The sequence below is a fragment of the Haliotis rubra genome, unplaced genomic scaffold (genome assembly GCF_003918875.1).
Source record: "Haliotis rubra isolate DU_JTF1 unplaced genomic scaffold, ASM391887v1 Scf2113, whole genome shotgun sequence".
In the NCBI taxonomy this organism is placed as follows: Eukaryota; Metazoa; Mollusca; class Gastropoda; order Lepetellida; family Haliotidae; genus Haliotis; species Haliotis rubra.
This window is the reverse complement of record NW_025766130.1, coordinates 244-18,429: the sequence shown is the minus strand read 5'-3', so window position 1 is coordinate 18,429 and position 18,186 is coordinate 244. Positions and strand designations below refer to the sequence as shown.

The 18,186-nt window shown below is 42.8% G+C and overlaps 1 protein-coding gene across 1 annotated transcript in view; it reads left to right on the top strand.

Annotated features, from left to right (window-relative positions):
• Positions 1–17,858, top strand: part of LOC124276707 — a gene marked incomplete at its 3' end in the record, with an annotated part of 61,524 nt that extends 43,666 nt beyond the window's left edge. The window contains exons 5-10 of the mRNA XM_046712352.1: positions 3,545–3,724; positions 4,804–5,100; positions 10,034–10,195; positions 13,066–13,245; positions 14,762–14,983; positions 17,501–17,858. Coding sequence (XP_046568308.1) covers positions 3,545–3,724; positions 4,804–5,100; positions 10,034–10,195; positions 13,066–13,245; positions 14,762–14,983; positions 17,501–17,858 — 1,399 coding nt within the window. The remainder of the gene's footprint in view (positions 1–3,544; positions 3,725–4,803; positions 5,101–10,033; positions 10,196–13,065; positions 13,246–14,761; positions 14,984–17,500) is intronic.
• Between the last annotated feature and the right edge of the window lie 328 nt (positions 17,859–18,186).

The following is an 18,186-nucleotide window of genomic DNA, read 5'->3' as shown; positions in this document are numbered from 1 at the left end:
CACACACACACACTCGCGCACAATATGAATCTTTATACAATAGTTACCGTGCCTTTTACATTTTCAGTATTTTTATTTCTTCTTGTTATTGATTCTGTTGAAATGATTGCTCAATCCTGTCTGCTATATCATCATGATGCGATCTCCTGAAAGCTTCTATCACTTGACGTAAACTGGTCTGCCTGATGACAATGCACATCAAGTCTCGATTGGATTCAATCCTACCATATTGTTTCAAAATAGCTCTTTGGTCGGTATAACATGCGAACGTAATCATTCCTTTTTCAAACAAAACGTCGAGAAAGGATGGAGTTTCTAAATTATGTACGATGTAAGTCCAATTGACTTGAATTGCATTAAATTCTATCGATATCATTTTAGTTGTTTATTATCGACTCCACAAGATAAAGATAAAAAAAATTAATGTGGTCTAGCAAACAATGCAGGCGAGTGGGAGAATATTCTGAAATATTGTGAAAACTCAATTGTTAAGAAATGACTTGTCATTGAGCATAAATGTGACACTTATTGAAGTAAAGTAATACTTGTGTTATTCTAACACGTTTGACAGTATGATTAAAACTCTTACCTTTCAAACAAAGAATATGTCTATTCAACCTGAAAAGAAATTAAAATCTCCTCAGACAACTTCTGGTAAGTTAGTAGAAAGGTGGATGGCACAGATATGATCAAAGTTCGTGCATGGAGCTCGAGAGACTAATGTGAGACTGAGATCCGAACTCCCCACATTTTATATTTCTTACAATATTGGGGTACAAGACACAACACATTTGAATTCTCTTTATTTAAACCTGTGTTCAGACAGACAGCTATTTGAAACACAGACGTGCTCTTGTTCAGTTTAGATCGAGGTTTCATAAACTACGAAAGAATCAGGTAGGTATATTGGAGAGGCTAGGATAGAGTTTATAATATCTGTAAACTATTATATATAAAAGATGAATATCACTACTGGTTTATTTGTCATAAACGTCACGCATTGTGACGTGTGTACAACACTTCACTACTTTTATGAATATCCATAAATTTGATGTGCAAGCGGCTTGAAACATTTGTCTGTTTATACACACCAGTCTATGTTACTGAAACAGTTTATATTACAATTTACTTTCTCATATTTGTAATTCTCAATATGAAAACCTGGGTCTATGGTCAATTTTAATTCCTGAAATAAACCATTTCGATTAATGGAAATTTTTAAACATATCATGGGATTACCTGAGGTCCGCATCTGAACTACATACACTATTATTACTATATCCATTTGGGCATAGATTAACATACATTTTAACACACCGTCCTGGTCTATTTGCTGACACGAGAGTTACATAAAGCGTACAATACAGGCTTTCATCTCGCACAGACACAAGGCCAACCACTGCTGATGCAATAAAAACATCGTGACGATTGTCTTTTCTCCTCATAAACCTGTCAAAAATATACCGCACGAAGAGAGGTTTCAACGTTCGGTTATTCGTAAAGCTGGCAGATTACTTTCAAATGTCACAACCATATGCGATTGCCTGGACTATAGTATTTTCGATCTATTCCGACATAATGCCATTCCGACCTGTGTTGACGTGGAGTACAAGTTGATGTTATGCAAAACGGGTAAGTTAGTGACTTTATATTACATAATTAATAATCCTCTGTTTTTTGCATCCCTTGTGATGAAAGACTCACGGTCAGTCATTGTCTTGCTAAACTGTATAGAATTTTCCAACATAAGGGATTAATATTTCATTGTCAAAACAATCAAAGGCTATACTGTAGAATATGTGTTATTTCAATATATGCTTAAATTTCCCTTCAATAGTCAGTGGCTGAGGGGATGGTGTAAATACGGTTAGTGTCCATGCAAGGGAGCAAGGTAGCCAAAGTATTGTAAGTCTCCATGGGCCCTAGTACGGTGATCTGACGATCTGTAGCCTGAGTTATATATATTGTATCGTCATGTATAGTTAAATTATTACAGAATGAATTACTAGTTTGATTAATATCTGTGATAATCCAGTTGTTTTACTGTTGTTGTTGTTTTTTCACCTATTCTTGTTTTAGTTAGGATATTGGTGACATAGTGTTAAACTGACTTTTAAAGTTTAACTCACTCGCATATTTCATAACAGATTATGAGTAATAGCAATAGATGTATTCGTCTGTCACAGACACGTAGCGAACTTGATGCCCAACTCACTCACTCAGTGTTGACACAGGTATCCATAGAGCATACAATAACAGACCTTCATCTCCCCACAGACGCAAATCTAGTGTCGAACAAATGTATCGGTAAACATTTTTATATATAACGCACGTCAATCTATACGTGACACAGCCGTGTTTAATCCACTGTTGATTCATAGTGTGGTTTATGTTAATCATCTATACAATAACAGACACGTTGCCCATGTCTAAAACATATGAACTGAGAGCAATTAAGCATCTCCATCTATTCAGACAGGGACATTTACATAAAATTCTCTCTCTATGGAACACGGTTTCGGGCAGAATAGAGCCAGTATCTTGCTTCTGCGAAATATTCCATGTTCCTGGACCTACTCTAGGGAACGACATCCATGATGATATCTCATTCCCTGGAACTGAACTAATATGAAATGCAAGCTATATTTGTTATAACAAGACATATAGTTAACTAGACTCAGAGAATATGTAACATTCATGTAAAACAATAATAAGACACATCCCTCGAACCATTCATATTCAGGTATATTGCATCCGACAACTTGGGGGTAATACTTCGGCAACACAGCACGAAGATTTGTCATCGTTAAAATATAAGTTGCGGATGAGAATGTCCTGTATCCACCCTCCCAAGACATCATATATTATGTTATCTATGAAAGTGAACTGGTCATCCAAAGAATGCATTATTGAAATACATCAATCCACACTGGTTATTGATAGAAAAACTACTTGCACTGCAGCGGTGCTAATGTATTGTTCAAAGAGGGTTTTCATGTTTTATAGTGGTTACTTAACTGAAGCAAAGTACAATAAACGTATTTTTGCCCCTTCAAAACCTTTTAAAAAAATACAGGTTCAGCAACATCCGTCGATTTAACAAAAAAAGGGCGATAGGGCAGTTGCGCATGGCGTTTAACGTCGTCATAACGCGCGTCAACGTCACGATTCGAGGACGCGGGGGTCGGTCGAATACAGTAGAACCACTGTCGCCTCTCCTCGGCATCCCCTCACCAGTCCCGGTTATCGACTCGACCTCCAGAACGACGGGTGAACGTCGAGGTTATACGACGTCACGTGACGAGCCCGGTTATCGACTCGACCTCGAGAACAATGGGAAATGTCGAGGTCACACGACGTCGTGTGACTCGACGCACCGCATAACACCGGAGGTTACGTCAGAGCACCACCGGAAGTGGTGGTGACACCGCCGGATGCGGTGCTGAACATCTTCTTTCTACTCTACTGGTGATATACGCTTTGTCTTGTGTCATAAAACCAGTTGTGTGATGCATGGAATAACTAAGTATACGTTTTTACAAAGGTGAGCACTGGATAGGTTTGGAGAAGGACGGGGACAGATGGATATGGGGTGGGGAAGCGAACACGAAGAATACTGGGACAAATGACAATGAACCCGGTCATGTTATAGTTACTGCTGAAAGAACAAAAACCTCCGTACCAAAAAATGCCAGTCATAATGTTGTGTGCGAAGCAAAGTTTGGTGAGTAAATTTCTTACTTTATGTATGCGTGTGAGTGAGTGAGTTTAGTTTTACGCCGCACTCAGCAATATTCCAGCTATATGGCGTCGGTCTGTAAATAACCGAGTGTGGACCACACAGTCCAGTGATCAACAACATGGGCATGGATCTACGCGACTGGGATACGGTGACGTGTCAACCAAGTCAGCGAGCATGACCACCCGATCCCGTTAGTCGCCTTTTACGACAAGCATGGGTTGCTGAAGACAAGCTCTAACCCGGATCTTCACGGGTATCTTTATGTATGAGCACATACAGCATACACTGTGGAGTCGCTATGATTAGTCGATAGAAACAATTGTAACCGTTAGGTATGGTTCCTTATAACTCGCCTCGCCTGAAGCGTCATCAAATCTATGTGGAATTGGATTCTCTAGTTACACTGGTTCACGTGAATAATATATTACATCAAACATGGCGATATCCTTATGTGAGAAATATAAGTGCGATAGAAATCATTAGTCTACAACATTGCTTGCTGAGTACAGTTTTCAGACACTAAGTTATAGCTTGTAAAAAAGAGATATTCCACAAAATATAGAATTTATCACAAAAGACATTTTTTAGCCATTAAATTATATTTGACTGAAACTTTAGTGATCTTCACTTTTATAGCCTTACATATTGTAAATATATTTCTCGTCGCAAATAGCTGGAAAAGTATTGATGTCGCGCAAAGCAATATTCATTCATTTATTCTTGCAGAGGTATTCATGCAGGTAAAGTAATAACCCGACTAAACCCGAATGATACTGATCAAACTTTATGGATAACAACTTCCTTTATTTCGTGAGTGCGACGTTTCGATACAGACTCTTGTACCACTACAAGACATGAATGTCACGTCATGTCATTCGTTCTTGACAACGGTACCAGAATCTGTATCGAAACGCCGAATTAACGAAATAAAAGAAGTTGTTATCCATAAAGTTTTCAATATTGTACATCTCAACTTCTAAAATTCCACTTAAAGCAGTGAACCTGAATGATTCAACAACTTAAAGCCTGGCGTTCTCATCATTTAACTCCTTGTGTTTCAGCTGATGTATGTCCGAACCGCGATGAACATGTGAAGGAAATCGTGACACTGGACAATAGATGCTATTACACCCATAAGAACAAACTAACCTTTTCTGAGGCTGACACATTTTGTCGAAAAATGGGAGCAAGACTTGCTGCATATAAGCTTGGGAACTCTATAATGGATGGCTTTGATCCATCAGATCAAGTGAATGATTACTGGATCGAAATGCCGAATGGGACTTACATGTACACAGCTAATGGGCCATTTGCAGCAACTGATCGAGAGGTCGGTGTGGTTTGTGAAGGCGGTCTGGGTAAGAACCTTTTCTGAATTTTCACTCTTTGAGAATGAGGCCGTAGAGATATGCCACACCTTTTTTGGCCCAGACAACTACTCTAGTTGCTTTTACTGTGTGCCACTATCACTGGAGCCATTTTCAAGATTACATTATGACAGCTCAATTTTCACAGCACAGGTGTCTGTCACACTAACGTCTCTAAACTATATAAATAACCATTCTAAATATAAACAGTCCATTATAATTTTATATTCTCTATCGTGTCTTCTAAACGTCCACTATAAATTGAAATTATTTAATTATTTAATGTTCTTGTACTGGCCATTATCGCCTTCTGTCGGTTACCATATTGGGATCAGTGGTAACACGTACCGCTGATGCTACGGCCAAAGCTGCTCACAACAAATCTGTGACACCACTTCTTATCCCATACAGTGATTATAAGCCTGTCATTACAAAAAGTAGGTGCCATTAAACAACATGAAACTAAACCAACTATTGGTTATACCTACTTGGGTTGTCAGTCCAGATTTGAGGAGGTAATTTTACGACGATATCGTATTGGTCATTTAAGTTATACACATGAATATTTGCTGAAAGGGGAGGATCCTCCATTTTGTATTCCTTGTGATGAAAGAATTTCGGTCATGCATGTCCTGCTTGGCTATATTAACACGCGAGTGTCGGGGAACTATAGCTAGCTCGCTTGGCAAGTGGTTGACTATACCAACCCACTCTCAACAGAAGACCTGGGCCTAGATTTTCGAAGCTCTTTTAGCGCTAGATAGTCGTAAGTGCCATACATTAACATTACCTTACGACTATCTTAGCGCTAAGAGAGCTTCGAAAATCTAGGACCTGAGTATATAAACGACGAGTAAAGTAAACGACTAAGTAAAAGACGGCTGAGATTTCTTATGAATGGGGAAAGGGTTTTGTCGCTTCTATCACAGGATATACATAATTAGTCAATCACATAAATGATGTCTTTCAGTGGCATTTAGAAGTTGTACATAGATGTCCAAGATATTTTTATAGATTAAACTTCTTTTTTATTTCCCTCACGGCGCTTAGGGACCATTTCAGGTCCCTTCATCGGGTGAACTGTCAGTTGAGACTAATCATTCTGAACAAAACTTTACACTAAAACGCTGCTGTTCACATGCACGATATAGTCTCAACTTAGTCTCAACTGTCAGTTCACCTGATGAAGGGACCTGGAATGGCCCCGAAACGTCGTGAGGTAAATAAAACAGAAGTTTAATCCATAAAAATATCTTAAATAACAGAAATGTTTACAATTAATTAGTATCGCATGATCACAATGAATTATCAAAGTACATATATGCGAGAAATATTAACTAAACAGACATCACATGTTGATTCGTTACACACTATATATAGCTTGCAACTACACATTCAGTGATCGCCTCCGTGGTATAGTGGTTAGAGCGTCCGTCCGGAGAGCGGAAGGTCGCGGGTTCGATCCCCGACCGCGTCATACCAAACGACGTTAAAATATGGTACTTGTTGGTCCCTGCCTGGTGCTCGGCATTAATGGGTACAACAAGGACTGGTCGGCTCGGAGTCAGTATAATGTGTCTGAATGGGGTATTCATGCTTCACTGCGGCATGGTATCTCAGTGGGCTAGCACTGTAAAACCAGCTTAAGTCTGGGCTTGTACAAGCAGCCGCACATACACATACACACGCATGCACGTCGTCATATGAGAGAAATATTCTCAAGCACGACGTTAAACCCAATTTCACCTCACCTCACATATTCAGTGTCAGTCAGTATTAAAATAAACAGTAATATACTGAAAGCCATTAAAAATGCAATTTGACATTCATACTTTCTTTACTCACACTAATTTCAACATATATAAACCTAACTGGCAGATATGTTTTAAGTGAACATCTGTGAATAATTTCATCTGAAAATGTCCAGTCAACAACAACATCAGTGATGCAATAACGACATCACACAAAGGAGGGGTCACTTGCAGTGTGTGCCCACCGTGCGCTGCAAGACATGCTCGCAGTCTTTGGGGCATTGAAAGACACACATTTCTCAGGAACAGCTGTTGGATTTTCTGCAGCCTCTGATGGTCTGTGGTCTGATCATGACACCACCCCCTCCAAAACGATCATGTTCAAGGACACAGTTTGGCGCAAGTCTTTCTCCTTTACATCGATAAATCTGTTGACGTCCATCTGCAAAGGATAAGTTAAACCTGGATTCATCTGAAAAAATGACATCTGGCCATGTCCTGTTGCCAAGATTGACCCCATTTGCTGCCGCACGCTGTCTGGCAAGTCTGTGACGATGCAATAAGGTTGGACCACGGTACGGGTGACGACACCGGATGTTGAAGGCAGCAAGGCGTCCTTGCACCTTTTGGGCGCTGAAATGACGTTGACTTGTCCCAATTGTCCTCCTTGCCTAATCATCAGCTGTTTGGAACCGATTTCGCAAGTGAGAAACTCGGATATTGCGGTTTTGTCGAGCTGTTATCACAGGTGGTGCACCAGGTCGCGGACGATCAGCAGCACTTCCGGTAGCCCGAAAACGTTGTCTGAGTCGACTTACAGTGGATGGATGCACATTAAAGTGCCTGGCAATCATCACATCTGAAGCACCTTGGCTGACCATACCGATAACCTGATTCCTTTCGTCTTGTGTCAAGTGTGGCATTTTTCAAAGTGATTGAGTTCCACAACTCCTCGTGCTTTTACAGGGCCTGGGTGCAGGTAATGCATGTGCACAACGTGTTTCATGAATGTGGTTGTGTTTACGAGAAATGCCAAAGGTTCAGTTTTAAGTATCAAAGTTCATGAGGAAAAAATCTTCAATAGAACTTTTGTAAGTTTCAGGACAACAAATACCAATTGCGTTTTTAATGGCTTTCAGTATACAGCATATCTGAGAGATACATGGCAAGGGTAACATATAGTAAAGACATATACAATAGATTAAAGTTAACATAGAATAGCAGTGGTAAAGATTTATCGAAGAAGAAGAAAGTTTCTCACCTGGGTGAATTTACTTGACAGCCACCCAATGATTTGTGACTTTTGACCGTATAATAAGATAATCGTATTACGATAACGTTGTTATTGTGAACTTGAGATTATGTCATTTAGTTTGACCGAAGCATCGACGGCCAGTTGCGAGTATGCCACGAAGAACGGATGGAGACGGCACAGCACTGGTTAATGAATAAATAACTTTGTCTGTGAACGTGCTTCTCGAACACCTGGCTGTCCCTTTCTCTGCAATCCTCCCTCGTAACAAATAGTGAACTGTGTCAATATTTTAATGATAGTTTGTTAAACAACTTTATTATTTTTAGGACAAAAATTCTGCAAAAACCTCACAGAGTGGGTATGATGTTTTGATTATGATCAGCGTTTCATTGAGTATGTTATGTTTATTAGTTTTCAAGTTAGATTGCAATTCATCGGTCCGCTTTTGAGCCAAACGTACTGGGTTTTTTGTAAGACGTACTTAACTAAACATATGTCGAATTGGTCATACGCGTTTTACACATGACTAAATGTTGAAAGGAGATGACCCTCTAGTTATACCCCTTGTGTTAATAGATGTGACAGATATTTATTATATCTAACATAACTGTTCTCGTCACGATATGGCTGAAATATTGAGGATAAATAATAATATTGAGGGTACTTACATCGCGCAGTACTCAACACCACAAAGTTTCCATGCTTAAAGCGAGCATAAACAGTACAACACTATTACTATTGTTATAGTCACATGGCTTATCCCACCGGGTACCCATTTTCTGCTAGTGATCAGAGGCAATTTTCACTTGCCGAATGTGAGACCACATGTATCACGTGTTTGGTTGTGGAGCAGGACTGAAGTCCGAAAAAATCTCAGGATTCAATCTGTCAAACTCCTTCACCCATCCAAGGAGTCCGCACCCAACGGATGGGATGTAAGATTTTAACTCACTCACTTAACAACGCGGTGCAGGTGTACTATGTTGGGTAAACCCAAGTATGGTGGTGAAGGATCACGAATCATAGCCAGATTCAAACCCGTATGCATTAAGGCATACAACAGTAGGCATCAAACGCATGTTACTACTGTGACAATAATCACAATCAGGTTTTTATTAGGATTTGAACCCAAAGAAATTATGGCTTGCTCTACTACACAGCGAACAGGGAATTTTTTATCACTGTGTTATCCCCTATGTTGGTTGGATGGCTTGTTGTTTAACTCCGCTCTCAGTAATATCACAGCAATATGGCTGTAAATAATCCCGTGAGGACCAGGCAATCCAGTGATCAACAGCATGAGCATCGATCTACGCAACTGGGATACGATAGCATGTGTCTAACAAGTCAGCAAGCCTGACCACCCAAACCTGTTAGTCTCCTCTTACGACAAACATGGGTTACTGAAGACTAATTGTAACCCGGATGTGCACGGGTACCCAATGTTGGTGGGTACCCACCACCTGGCTATGTCATACAACCCTACCACTTACCAACTGTTGGTATATCTGTTTATGGACCAAAAGGTAATGCCGCATGTACTGTAACGTTGCTAAGACAGGTAGGTTGGGTGGACTACTGGTTAAAGCGTTGCTCGTCACGCTTGAAACCCGGGTTCGATTCCCAAAGTGGGTACAATGTGTGAAAACCATTTCTGGTGTCCCCCGCCGCGATATTGCTGGAATTTTGCTAAAATATTGCTAAACCAAACTCACGAACTCACTGCTACCATAGACAACAAAGAAATGTCAACTACTGTTATACGTCGGAAACGCAGTTAAGGTACACATTTTTAATTGGATAATTTTAGAAACGTTTTCAAGTAATACAAATTGAACAAGTCACCTTCGTAATAGCAACTACCGAAGTGCTGTCTTCGCAGAGAGTGGCATCAAGGTTGTGACATTCATGCTTTCAGAACTCTACAACGTGAACGACGAAGACTATATTACAAGCCCAGAGTTACAAGCAGATGTGGTTATGGATGACAGACCAACTAACTGTTCTCTGGTCGATCCACCGGTTGTTAAAATGCAGTTCCAAAGGTCACATCATCTACGTGAAATAATCATTTACACAAGTAAGTGTTTGGTATACTTCTGTTTCTTCACGCACCCTGTCCAGATGGTCCTCAGTGAGTGAGTGAGTTTAGTTTTACGCCGCACTCAGCAATATTCCAGCTATATGGCGGCGGTCTGTATGTAATCAAGTCTGGACCAGACAATCCAGTGATCAACAACATGAGCATCGATCTACGCAATTGGGAACCGATGACATGTGTCAACCAAGTCAGCGAGCCTGACTACCCGTTAGTTGCCTCTTTCGACAAGCATGGCTTGCTGAAGATCAATATTCTAACCCGGATCTTCACGGATTAGATGGTCCTCAGAACCACATATCTGTCATAATATTATATTTTGGTGTGTTAGTTGTATAACGCTGTATAGCAATATTCCAGCTATATGGCGTCGGTCTGTAAATAACCAAGTCAAGACCAGAAAATCAAGTGATAAACAGCATGAGTACCTATCTCGGCAATACCGATACAATGGAATTTGTCAACCAAGTAATCGGGCCTGACCACCCGATCCAGTTAGTCTCCTTTACGACAAACATGGGTTACCGTTGACCGGTTCTAACTGGGATTTACATAGATACATAATATTATGGGTAATGCTGACAAACGCTCCTGATCCTGTAGCCTTTTGTGAAATATGAAAGTTACGCAAATTCGGTCATAGCATCTGGTTTCTTCTGAGAGTGAGTATGGTTTTACGCCGCTTTTAGCAATATTCACGCCTTATCACCGCGGGAGACACCAGGAATGGGCTTCACACATTGTATCCATGTGGGAAATCGAACCCGGGCCTTCGGCGTGACGGGCGAACGCTTTAACTACTAGGCTACCCCTCCGCCCCTGTTTTCTTCTGTATTTGCGTAACCAAATCTGCACGTACAATCCGAGTTTTGCTTCATGATTCTTAGACACCCAGTGGCACCCAGCTTCATCGCAGAGAAGATTGTCCATGTTATCAATAATGTATTAACCTGGGCCAGACTTGATAATCTACGGAGCGGTGGGGTAGCTTCGTGGTTGAAGTATTCGCTCGTCACGCCGAATGCCCTTGTTCGATTCCCCACATGGGTACAATGTTTATTTCTCTTGATATCATCTGTTTCCTCCTTGGCTACATCATTTGCATTTTATCAATCTTGTAAATCCAATATCCCCTACTTATTTTGAAGGGTATGTCATGAGTTTGCGCAGCATATCTCCTTAGACTGATACGGAAATCCTTGGTATATCTATATACCTTTTAGGTCAGGGGTAAAATAGCCCTCCGAGTGGCGTAAATCCCTTGTGGTCAAGACCCGTGATGTTTATTTTCCATTACAGATTACATTAAATCTCTTTGCTGGTGGTAGTTGACCTACGACCCGTGGAGACCCGGGCTAGAACTGATCAGCAGCAACTCGTGTTTGAGGTGAAAGGTGACTAACTAATTGGGTGGTCAGGCTCGGTGACCTGGTTGACACATGTCATCGTAACTCAATTGCTTAGATCGATGCTCATCGATGCCATCGAAATGTCTTGTTGTTTCGATAAAATTAAAGAAATTATTTGGAATGACGGAAAATACTCGAAACAACGCGAAAATAATTGAACTAACGGGGAAATAATTGCATTAACGAGAAAATACTTCCAAGCACCGACAAAATAATCGAAGCAACGCGACATTAATCGCTGAAAAAATATTTTATGCTAGAAAAGTGGCAGCCTGAATACGCCATACCCTTAGTCGCCTGTTATGACAACCATGGTGTGATGAAGACCAATTCTAGCTCTGATCACATGACAGCATGTCATCGTGTCCCAATTGCCTAGATCGATGCTCATGCTGTTGATCACTGGATTGTCTGGTCTAGATTCGATTATTTACAGACCGCCGCCATATATCTGGAACATTGCCCAGAGCGGCGTTAAACATCAACAAACCGACAAACCAAACCCTTCTGATCGCTCTCTTAACATCGCAGCTGACAGTCAACTGACAGACGAGACTGCGTACATGTTGGTCAATACATCAGATAATAGGAAGTATAAATTTACTTCCTCTCAGGAAATTAGGATATTTTGTTCAGGATGCTGAATTGATTACATCATAATACGAATAAGGCATGAGTGATTGTGTATGGCACACAAGACTACAGAGGGAGATCGAACTCGAACTAGACGAACGTTTCAACCACAAGGCTACTTCATTGTTGAATGTTGAAGAATAAACAAGTTTGTCCTAAGTAATGCTTAGAATGTGTATAACCGGGTTTAAATAGACAAAACGAATGGCAGGTCCTGACGTTGTCACAACTCGACGACACCTGGAGCAAATTCAATAGCAGATCACCTCTTGTAGTGTTGTGCATAGAGCCCAGGTAACAAATCAGTTGAAGTTAAGCACCGTTGGTCACGGTGGGTTCTTGGATGAGTGACCGTGTATGGCAGCTTGGCCTCTGAGAGTTTCTAAGACTTCTGTCCTGCCCCACAATGAAGCACATGTGGTGTCACTTTAGGCACGCGAGTTTGTCCAAAATTGCCTTTGTTCACCTAGCAGAAAATGGGTGCCCGGTGGGATAAGTCATATGGCTATAACCTTCTAGCGCCTCACAGGCACGGTTATTCGGGATCCATCACGTTGTATGTGCTTAAAGCATGTCCTTGCGGCAAGGGGTCGGGCGCTGAATAAGTGGTGAGGTGAGGTGAAATTGGGTTTTATGTCTTGCTTGAGAATATTTCGCTCATATGACGACCTGAATAAGTGGTACATGATTAATATAATTACTACATGATTAATATGATATATATTTTTATATGAAAGATCATTGATGCAGCCGAGTTTTTTCATAGCCAGAAGTTTATTAGTGATCATTATCATTTTAATTTGTTTTTAGATTCCTCAAATTTAGAAAGTGTTCAGATCAACGCCACGCCACCATGTACCTATTACTTTAGCCTTCATGAAGTACATGAAGTGTTCCTTGGTTGTGACGAGAAAACAACGGCTTTGGAGATGATGTTTAACACCACCGAGCATAGCGACCTCATTCTCTGTGGAATAGACGTCATGGCAGGTAAGGGTTACGTCCTCTCAGTTTTGGGTTGGTTGGTTGTTTAACGCCGCACTCAGCAATAGTCCAGCTTTATGGCGGCTGTCCTTAAGTAATTGAGTCTGGACAAGACAAAGTAGTGATTAACATCATGACCATCGATCTACACATTTGGGAAGCGATGACATGCTGTCATGTGAACAGAACTAGAATTGGTCTTCAACAACCCAGGTATTCAGGCCTGCTGGTTTGGTTGATACATGCCATCGTACCTGTACAAAGTGTCTGAGTAGGGCAAGGGGAAGATTTTACGCGGCTTTTATTGACTTCAAAAAAGCGTTTGACTTTATCCCTAGACTTTGAGAAATTACTCTATCTTCTTCTACAACGTGGCTGTCATGGTAAACTATGTAACATCATCAAGAATATGTACAGTCATGTTATATCTTGCGTCAAAGTGGATGGCCAGAAAAACCCTGCTTTCTCAACTTCATCTGGTGTTAGGCAAGGATGTACATTAATTGTTCATATTTTTCATCAACGAACTTGTGCGTGATATGTTTTTTTCTACCTGTGAACATGGAATGTTTGTTTCCTCGTTTATAGAAGATATTATGCTACTATTGTTTGCTGTTACATTCTCGTATATTGATGTTGGACTACAGAGACAGTTAAACAGTATAACAGAGTATTGTGCTAAATGGGGACTGGTGATTAACATGGACAAAACTAACATTAGAGTAGTTAGGAAAGGTGGAATTGTTGCTAGGTATGAATCATGGACAGTATGTGGGAAACTATAAAGATTGTAACCTATTACAAATATCCTTGTTTGCTATTCTCCTGCGTATTAAAATGGTCAAAAGCTTGTCAAAAACTGGTATCTCATAGGTGAAAAGCTGTCTTACCTGTATATCAGCTATTTAGACAGTGTAAAGACTTACCATTCTCCAAAGCGTGCAAATTGTTTTACACCAAGATATTTCCAATACTGCTGTACTCATCTGAGATATGCTTACCAGAAATCTATCGAGAAATTTCATACTTTGTACTTCAAGAGATTTTTAGGAGTTGGGACGTTTGCAGCAAACAAAGCGATTCTTGGAGAAACTTGGCTTTACACCATACAGATTTTTGGTCAATGTAAAGTAATGAAATATTGGCTTCGTCTTCTGAGGCAAGACACACGGAGATATCCACACAATTGTTATTTAATGTTGAAACAACTGGGCGAGGATGGAAGACATACCTGGGCGTCTAATGTACGAAGTTTATTGTTTGTAACTGGATATTCCTATGTATGGCTGGTTCAAGAAGTTGGTGATCCGAAACAGTTTCTTTACATTTTCAAGCCTAATTGATATTTACTTACAAGATTTGCATTACTCCTTGATAATTATTATAGGAAAAGGTGTGTTTTCAAATATGGTTGTCTTGAAGGTCAAACTTAAATTAGGAGCAAGATTAAGAGATCAGGTAATATTCTACTTTAAGCACCGTTTTGTGAAATATTTCAGTGATGCCACATTAAATATTACAGGTAGCAACACCACAGCTTTCAAGACACCTCTCACCACCACGACTGACACCAAAACCACCACCACTACTGCAACTGATGCCATCACTACTACTGCCACAGAGATCCAAACCACCACTTCTGAAGCTGACACAACCACCAGTACTGCCACTGACACCACCAGCACAGCCTCTGACACCACCAGTACTGCCACTGACACCACCAGCACAGCCTCTGAGACCACCAGTACTGCCACTGACACCACCAGTACTGCCACTGACACCACCAGCACTGCCACTGACACAAACAGTACTGCCACTGACACCACCAGCACTGCCACTGACACCACCAGCACTGCCACTAACACCACCAGTTCTGTCACTGACACCACCAGTACAGCCTCTGACACCATCAGTGCAGCCTCTGACACCACCAGTACTGTCACCACCAGTACTGCCACTGACACCACCAGTACTGCAACTGACACCACCAGCACAGCCTCTGACACCACCAGTACTGCCACTGACACCACCAGCACAGCCTCTGAGACCACCAGTACTGCCACTGACACCACCAGTACTGCCACTGACACCACCAGCACTGCCACTGACACAAACAGTTCTGTCACTGACACCACCAGTACAGCCTCTCACACCACCAGTACTGCCACCAGTGACACCATCAGTGCAGCCTCTGACACCACCAGTACTGTCACCACCAGTACTGCCACTGACACAACCAGTACTGCCACTGACACCACCAGTACTGCCACTGACACCACCAGTACTGCCAATGACACCACCAGCACTGCCACTGACACCACCAGTACTGCCACTGACACCACCAGTACAGCCTATGACACCACCAGTACTGCAACTGACACCACCAGTACTGCCTCTGACACCACCAGTACTGCCACTGACACCACCAGCACTGCCACTGACACCACCACTACTGCCACTGACACCACCAGTACAGCCTCTGACACCACCAGTACTGACACTGACACCACCAGTACTGCCACTGACACCACCAGTACTGCCACTGAAACCACCAGTACTGCCACTGACACCACCAGTACTGCCACTAACACCACCAGTACTGCCTCTGACACCACCAGTACTGCCACTGACACCACCAGTACTGCCTCTGACACCACCAGTACTACCACTGACACCACCAGTACTGCCTCTGACACCACCAGTACTGCCACTGAGACCACAGACACCACCAGTACTGCCACTGACACCACCAGTACTGCCACTGACACCACCAGTACTGCCACTGACACCACCAGAACTACCACTGACACCACCAGTACTGCCACGGAGACCACAGAGACCACCAGTACAGCCTCTGACACCACCAGAACTGCCTCTGACACCACCAGTACTGCCACTGACACCATCAGTACTGCCTCTGACACCACCAGTTCAGCCTCTGACACCACCAGTACTGCCACTGAGACCACCAGTACTGCCACTGAGACCACAGGGACCACCAGAACTGCCACTGACACCACCAGTACTGCCTCTGACAGCACCAGTACTGCCACTGACACCACCAGTACTGCCTCTGACACCACCAGTACTGCCTCTGACACCACCAGTACTGCCTCTGACACCACCAGTACTGCCTCTGACACCACCAGTACAGCCTCTGACACCACCAGTACAGCCTCTGACACCACCAGTACTGCCTCTGACACCACCAGTACTGCCTCTGACACCACCAGTACTGCCTCTGACACCACCACTACTGCCACTGACACCACCAGTACTGCCACTGAGACAACAGAGACCACCAGCACTGCCTCTGACACCACCAGTACTGCCACTGACACCACCAGTACTGCCACTGACACCACCAGTACTGCCTCTGACACCAACGGAACTGCCACTGACACCACCAGTACTGCCACGGAGACCACAGAGACCACCAGTACAGCCTCTGACACCACCAGAACTGCCTCTGACACCACCAGTACTGCCTCTGACACCACCAGTACTGCCACTGACACCATCAGTACTGCCTCTGACACCACCAGTTCAGCCTCTGACACCACCAGTACTGCCACTGAGACCACCAGTACTGCCACTGAGACCACAGAGACCACCAGAACTGCCACTGACACAACCAGTACTGCCTCTTTCAGCACCAGTACTGCCACTGACACCACCAGTACAGCCTCTGACACCACCAGTACTGCCTCTGACACCACCAGTACAGGCTCTGACACCACCAGTACAGCCTCTGACACCACCAGTACTGCCTCTGACACCACCAGTACTGCCTCTGACACCACCAGTACTGCCTTTGACACCACCAGTACTGCCACTGAGACAACAGAGACCACCAGCACTGCACTGCCTCTGCCACCACCAGTACTGCCTCTGACACCACCACTGCCACTGACACCACCAGTACTGCCTCTGACACCACCAGTACTGCCACTGACACCACCAGTACACCACCACCACCAGTACTGCCTCTCCACCAGTACAGCCACTGACACCACCAGTACTGCCTCTGACACCACCAGTACAGCCTCTGACACCACCAGTACTGCCTCTGACACCACCAGTACAGCCTCTGACACCACCAGTACAGCCTCTGACACCACCAGTACAGCCTCTGACACCACCGGTACAGCCACTGACACCACCAGTACAGCCACTGAGACCACAGACACCACCAGTACTGCAGGTGAAACCACCGCCACTACTACAACTGTAACTGACACCACTACAACTACTACTACAGGTGAAACCGCCACAACATCTACCGCAACTGACCCCACATTTGCTGAGACAACAGTAAAACCGCTAGGTGTTGATCGTATGGGGCGGAAGATCTTCAAGAAATGTATCTGTAGGTGCCGAAATCTGAAGGCAGCACCAAGCAAACCAGAGGCAGTGGCAGAGAAAGTGACAGAACTGAAGAAAAATGTATCCGTCAACTCTAAAGACATGACAAAATCAATCCTGAAGAAGACAAGTCGTGTGGACAAGAGGTCTTCTGCTGTTGTGATTGGTTGGGCGTATCTGATTGTGGTGGCTGTTCCCTTCATGGCAGTTGTCTTTGGCGACATCTTGAAGGTCATGACATGGTTCTGTATCAGGTATAATAAGTGAATGACATAGAGACTAACAAATTACGATCAATATGATACTGGATTAAAAACAGGCTCAATGTAACAGTAACTGCTGTGCTTCTCTAGTCTAAGTGTGACAGTGGGACTGTTGTACTTCTCTTTTCTAAGTGTGACTATAGTACTTCTCTATTCTAAGTGTGGCTGTTGTACTTCTCTATTCCCAGTGTGACTGTTGTACTTCTCTATTCTAAGTGTGACTGTTGTACTTCTCTTTTCTAAGTGTGACTGTTGTACTTCTCTATTCTAAGAGTAGCCGTTGTACTTCTGTACTCTAATTGTGGATAATGTGCTTCTC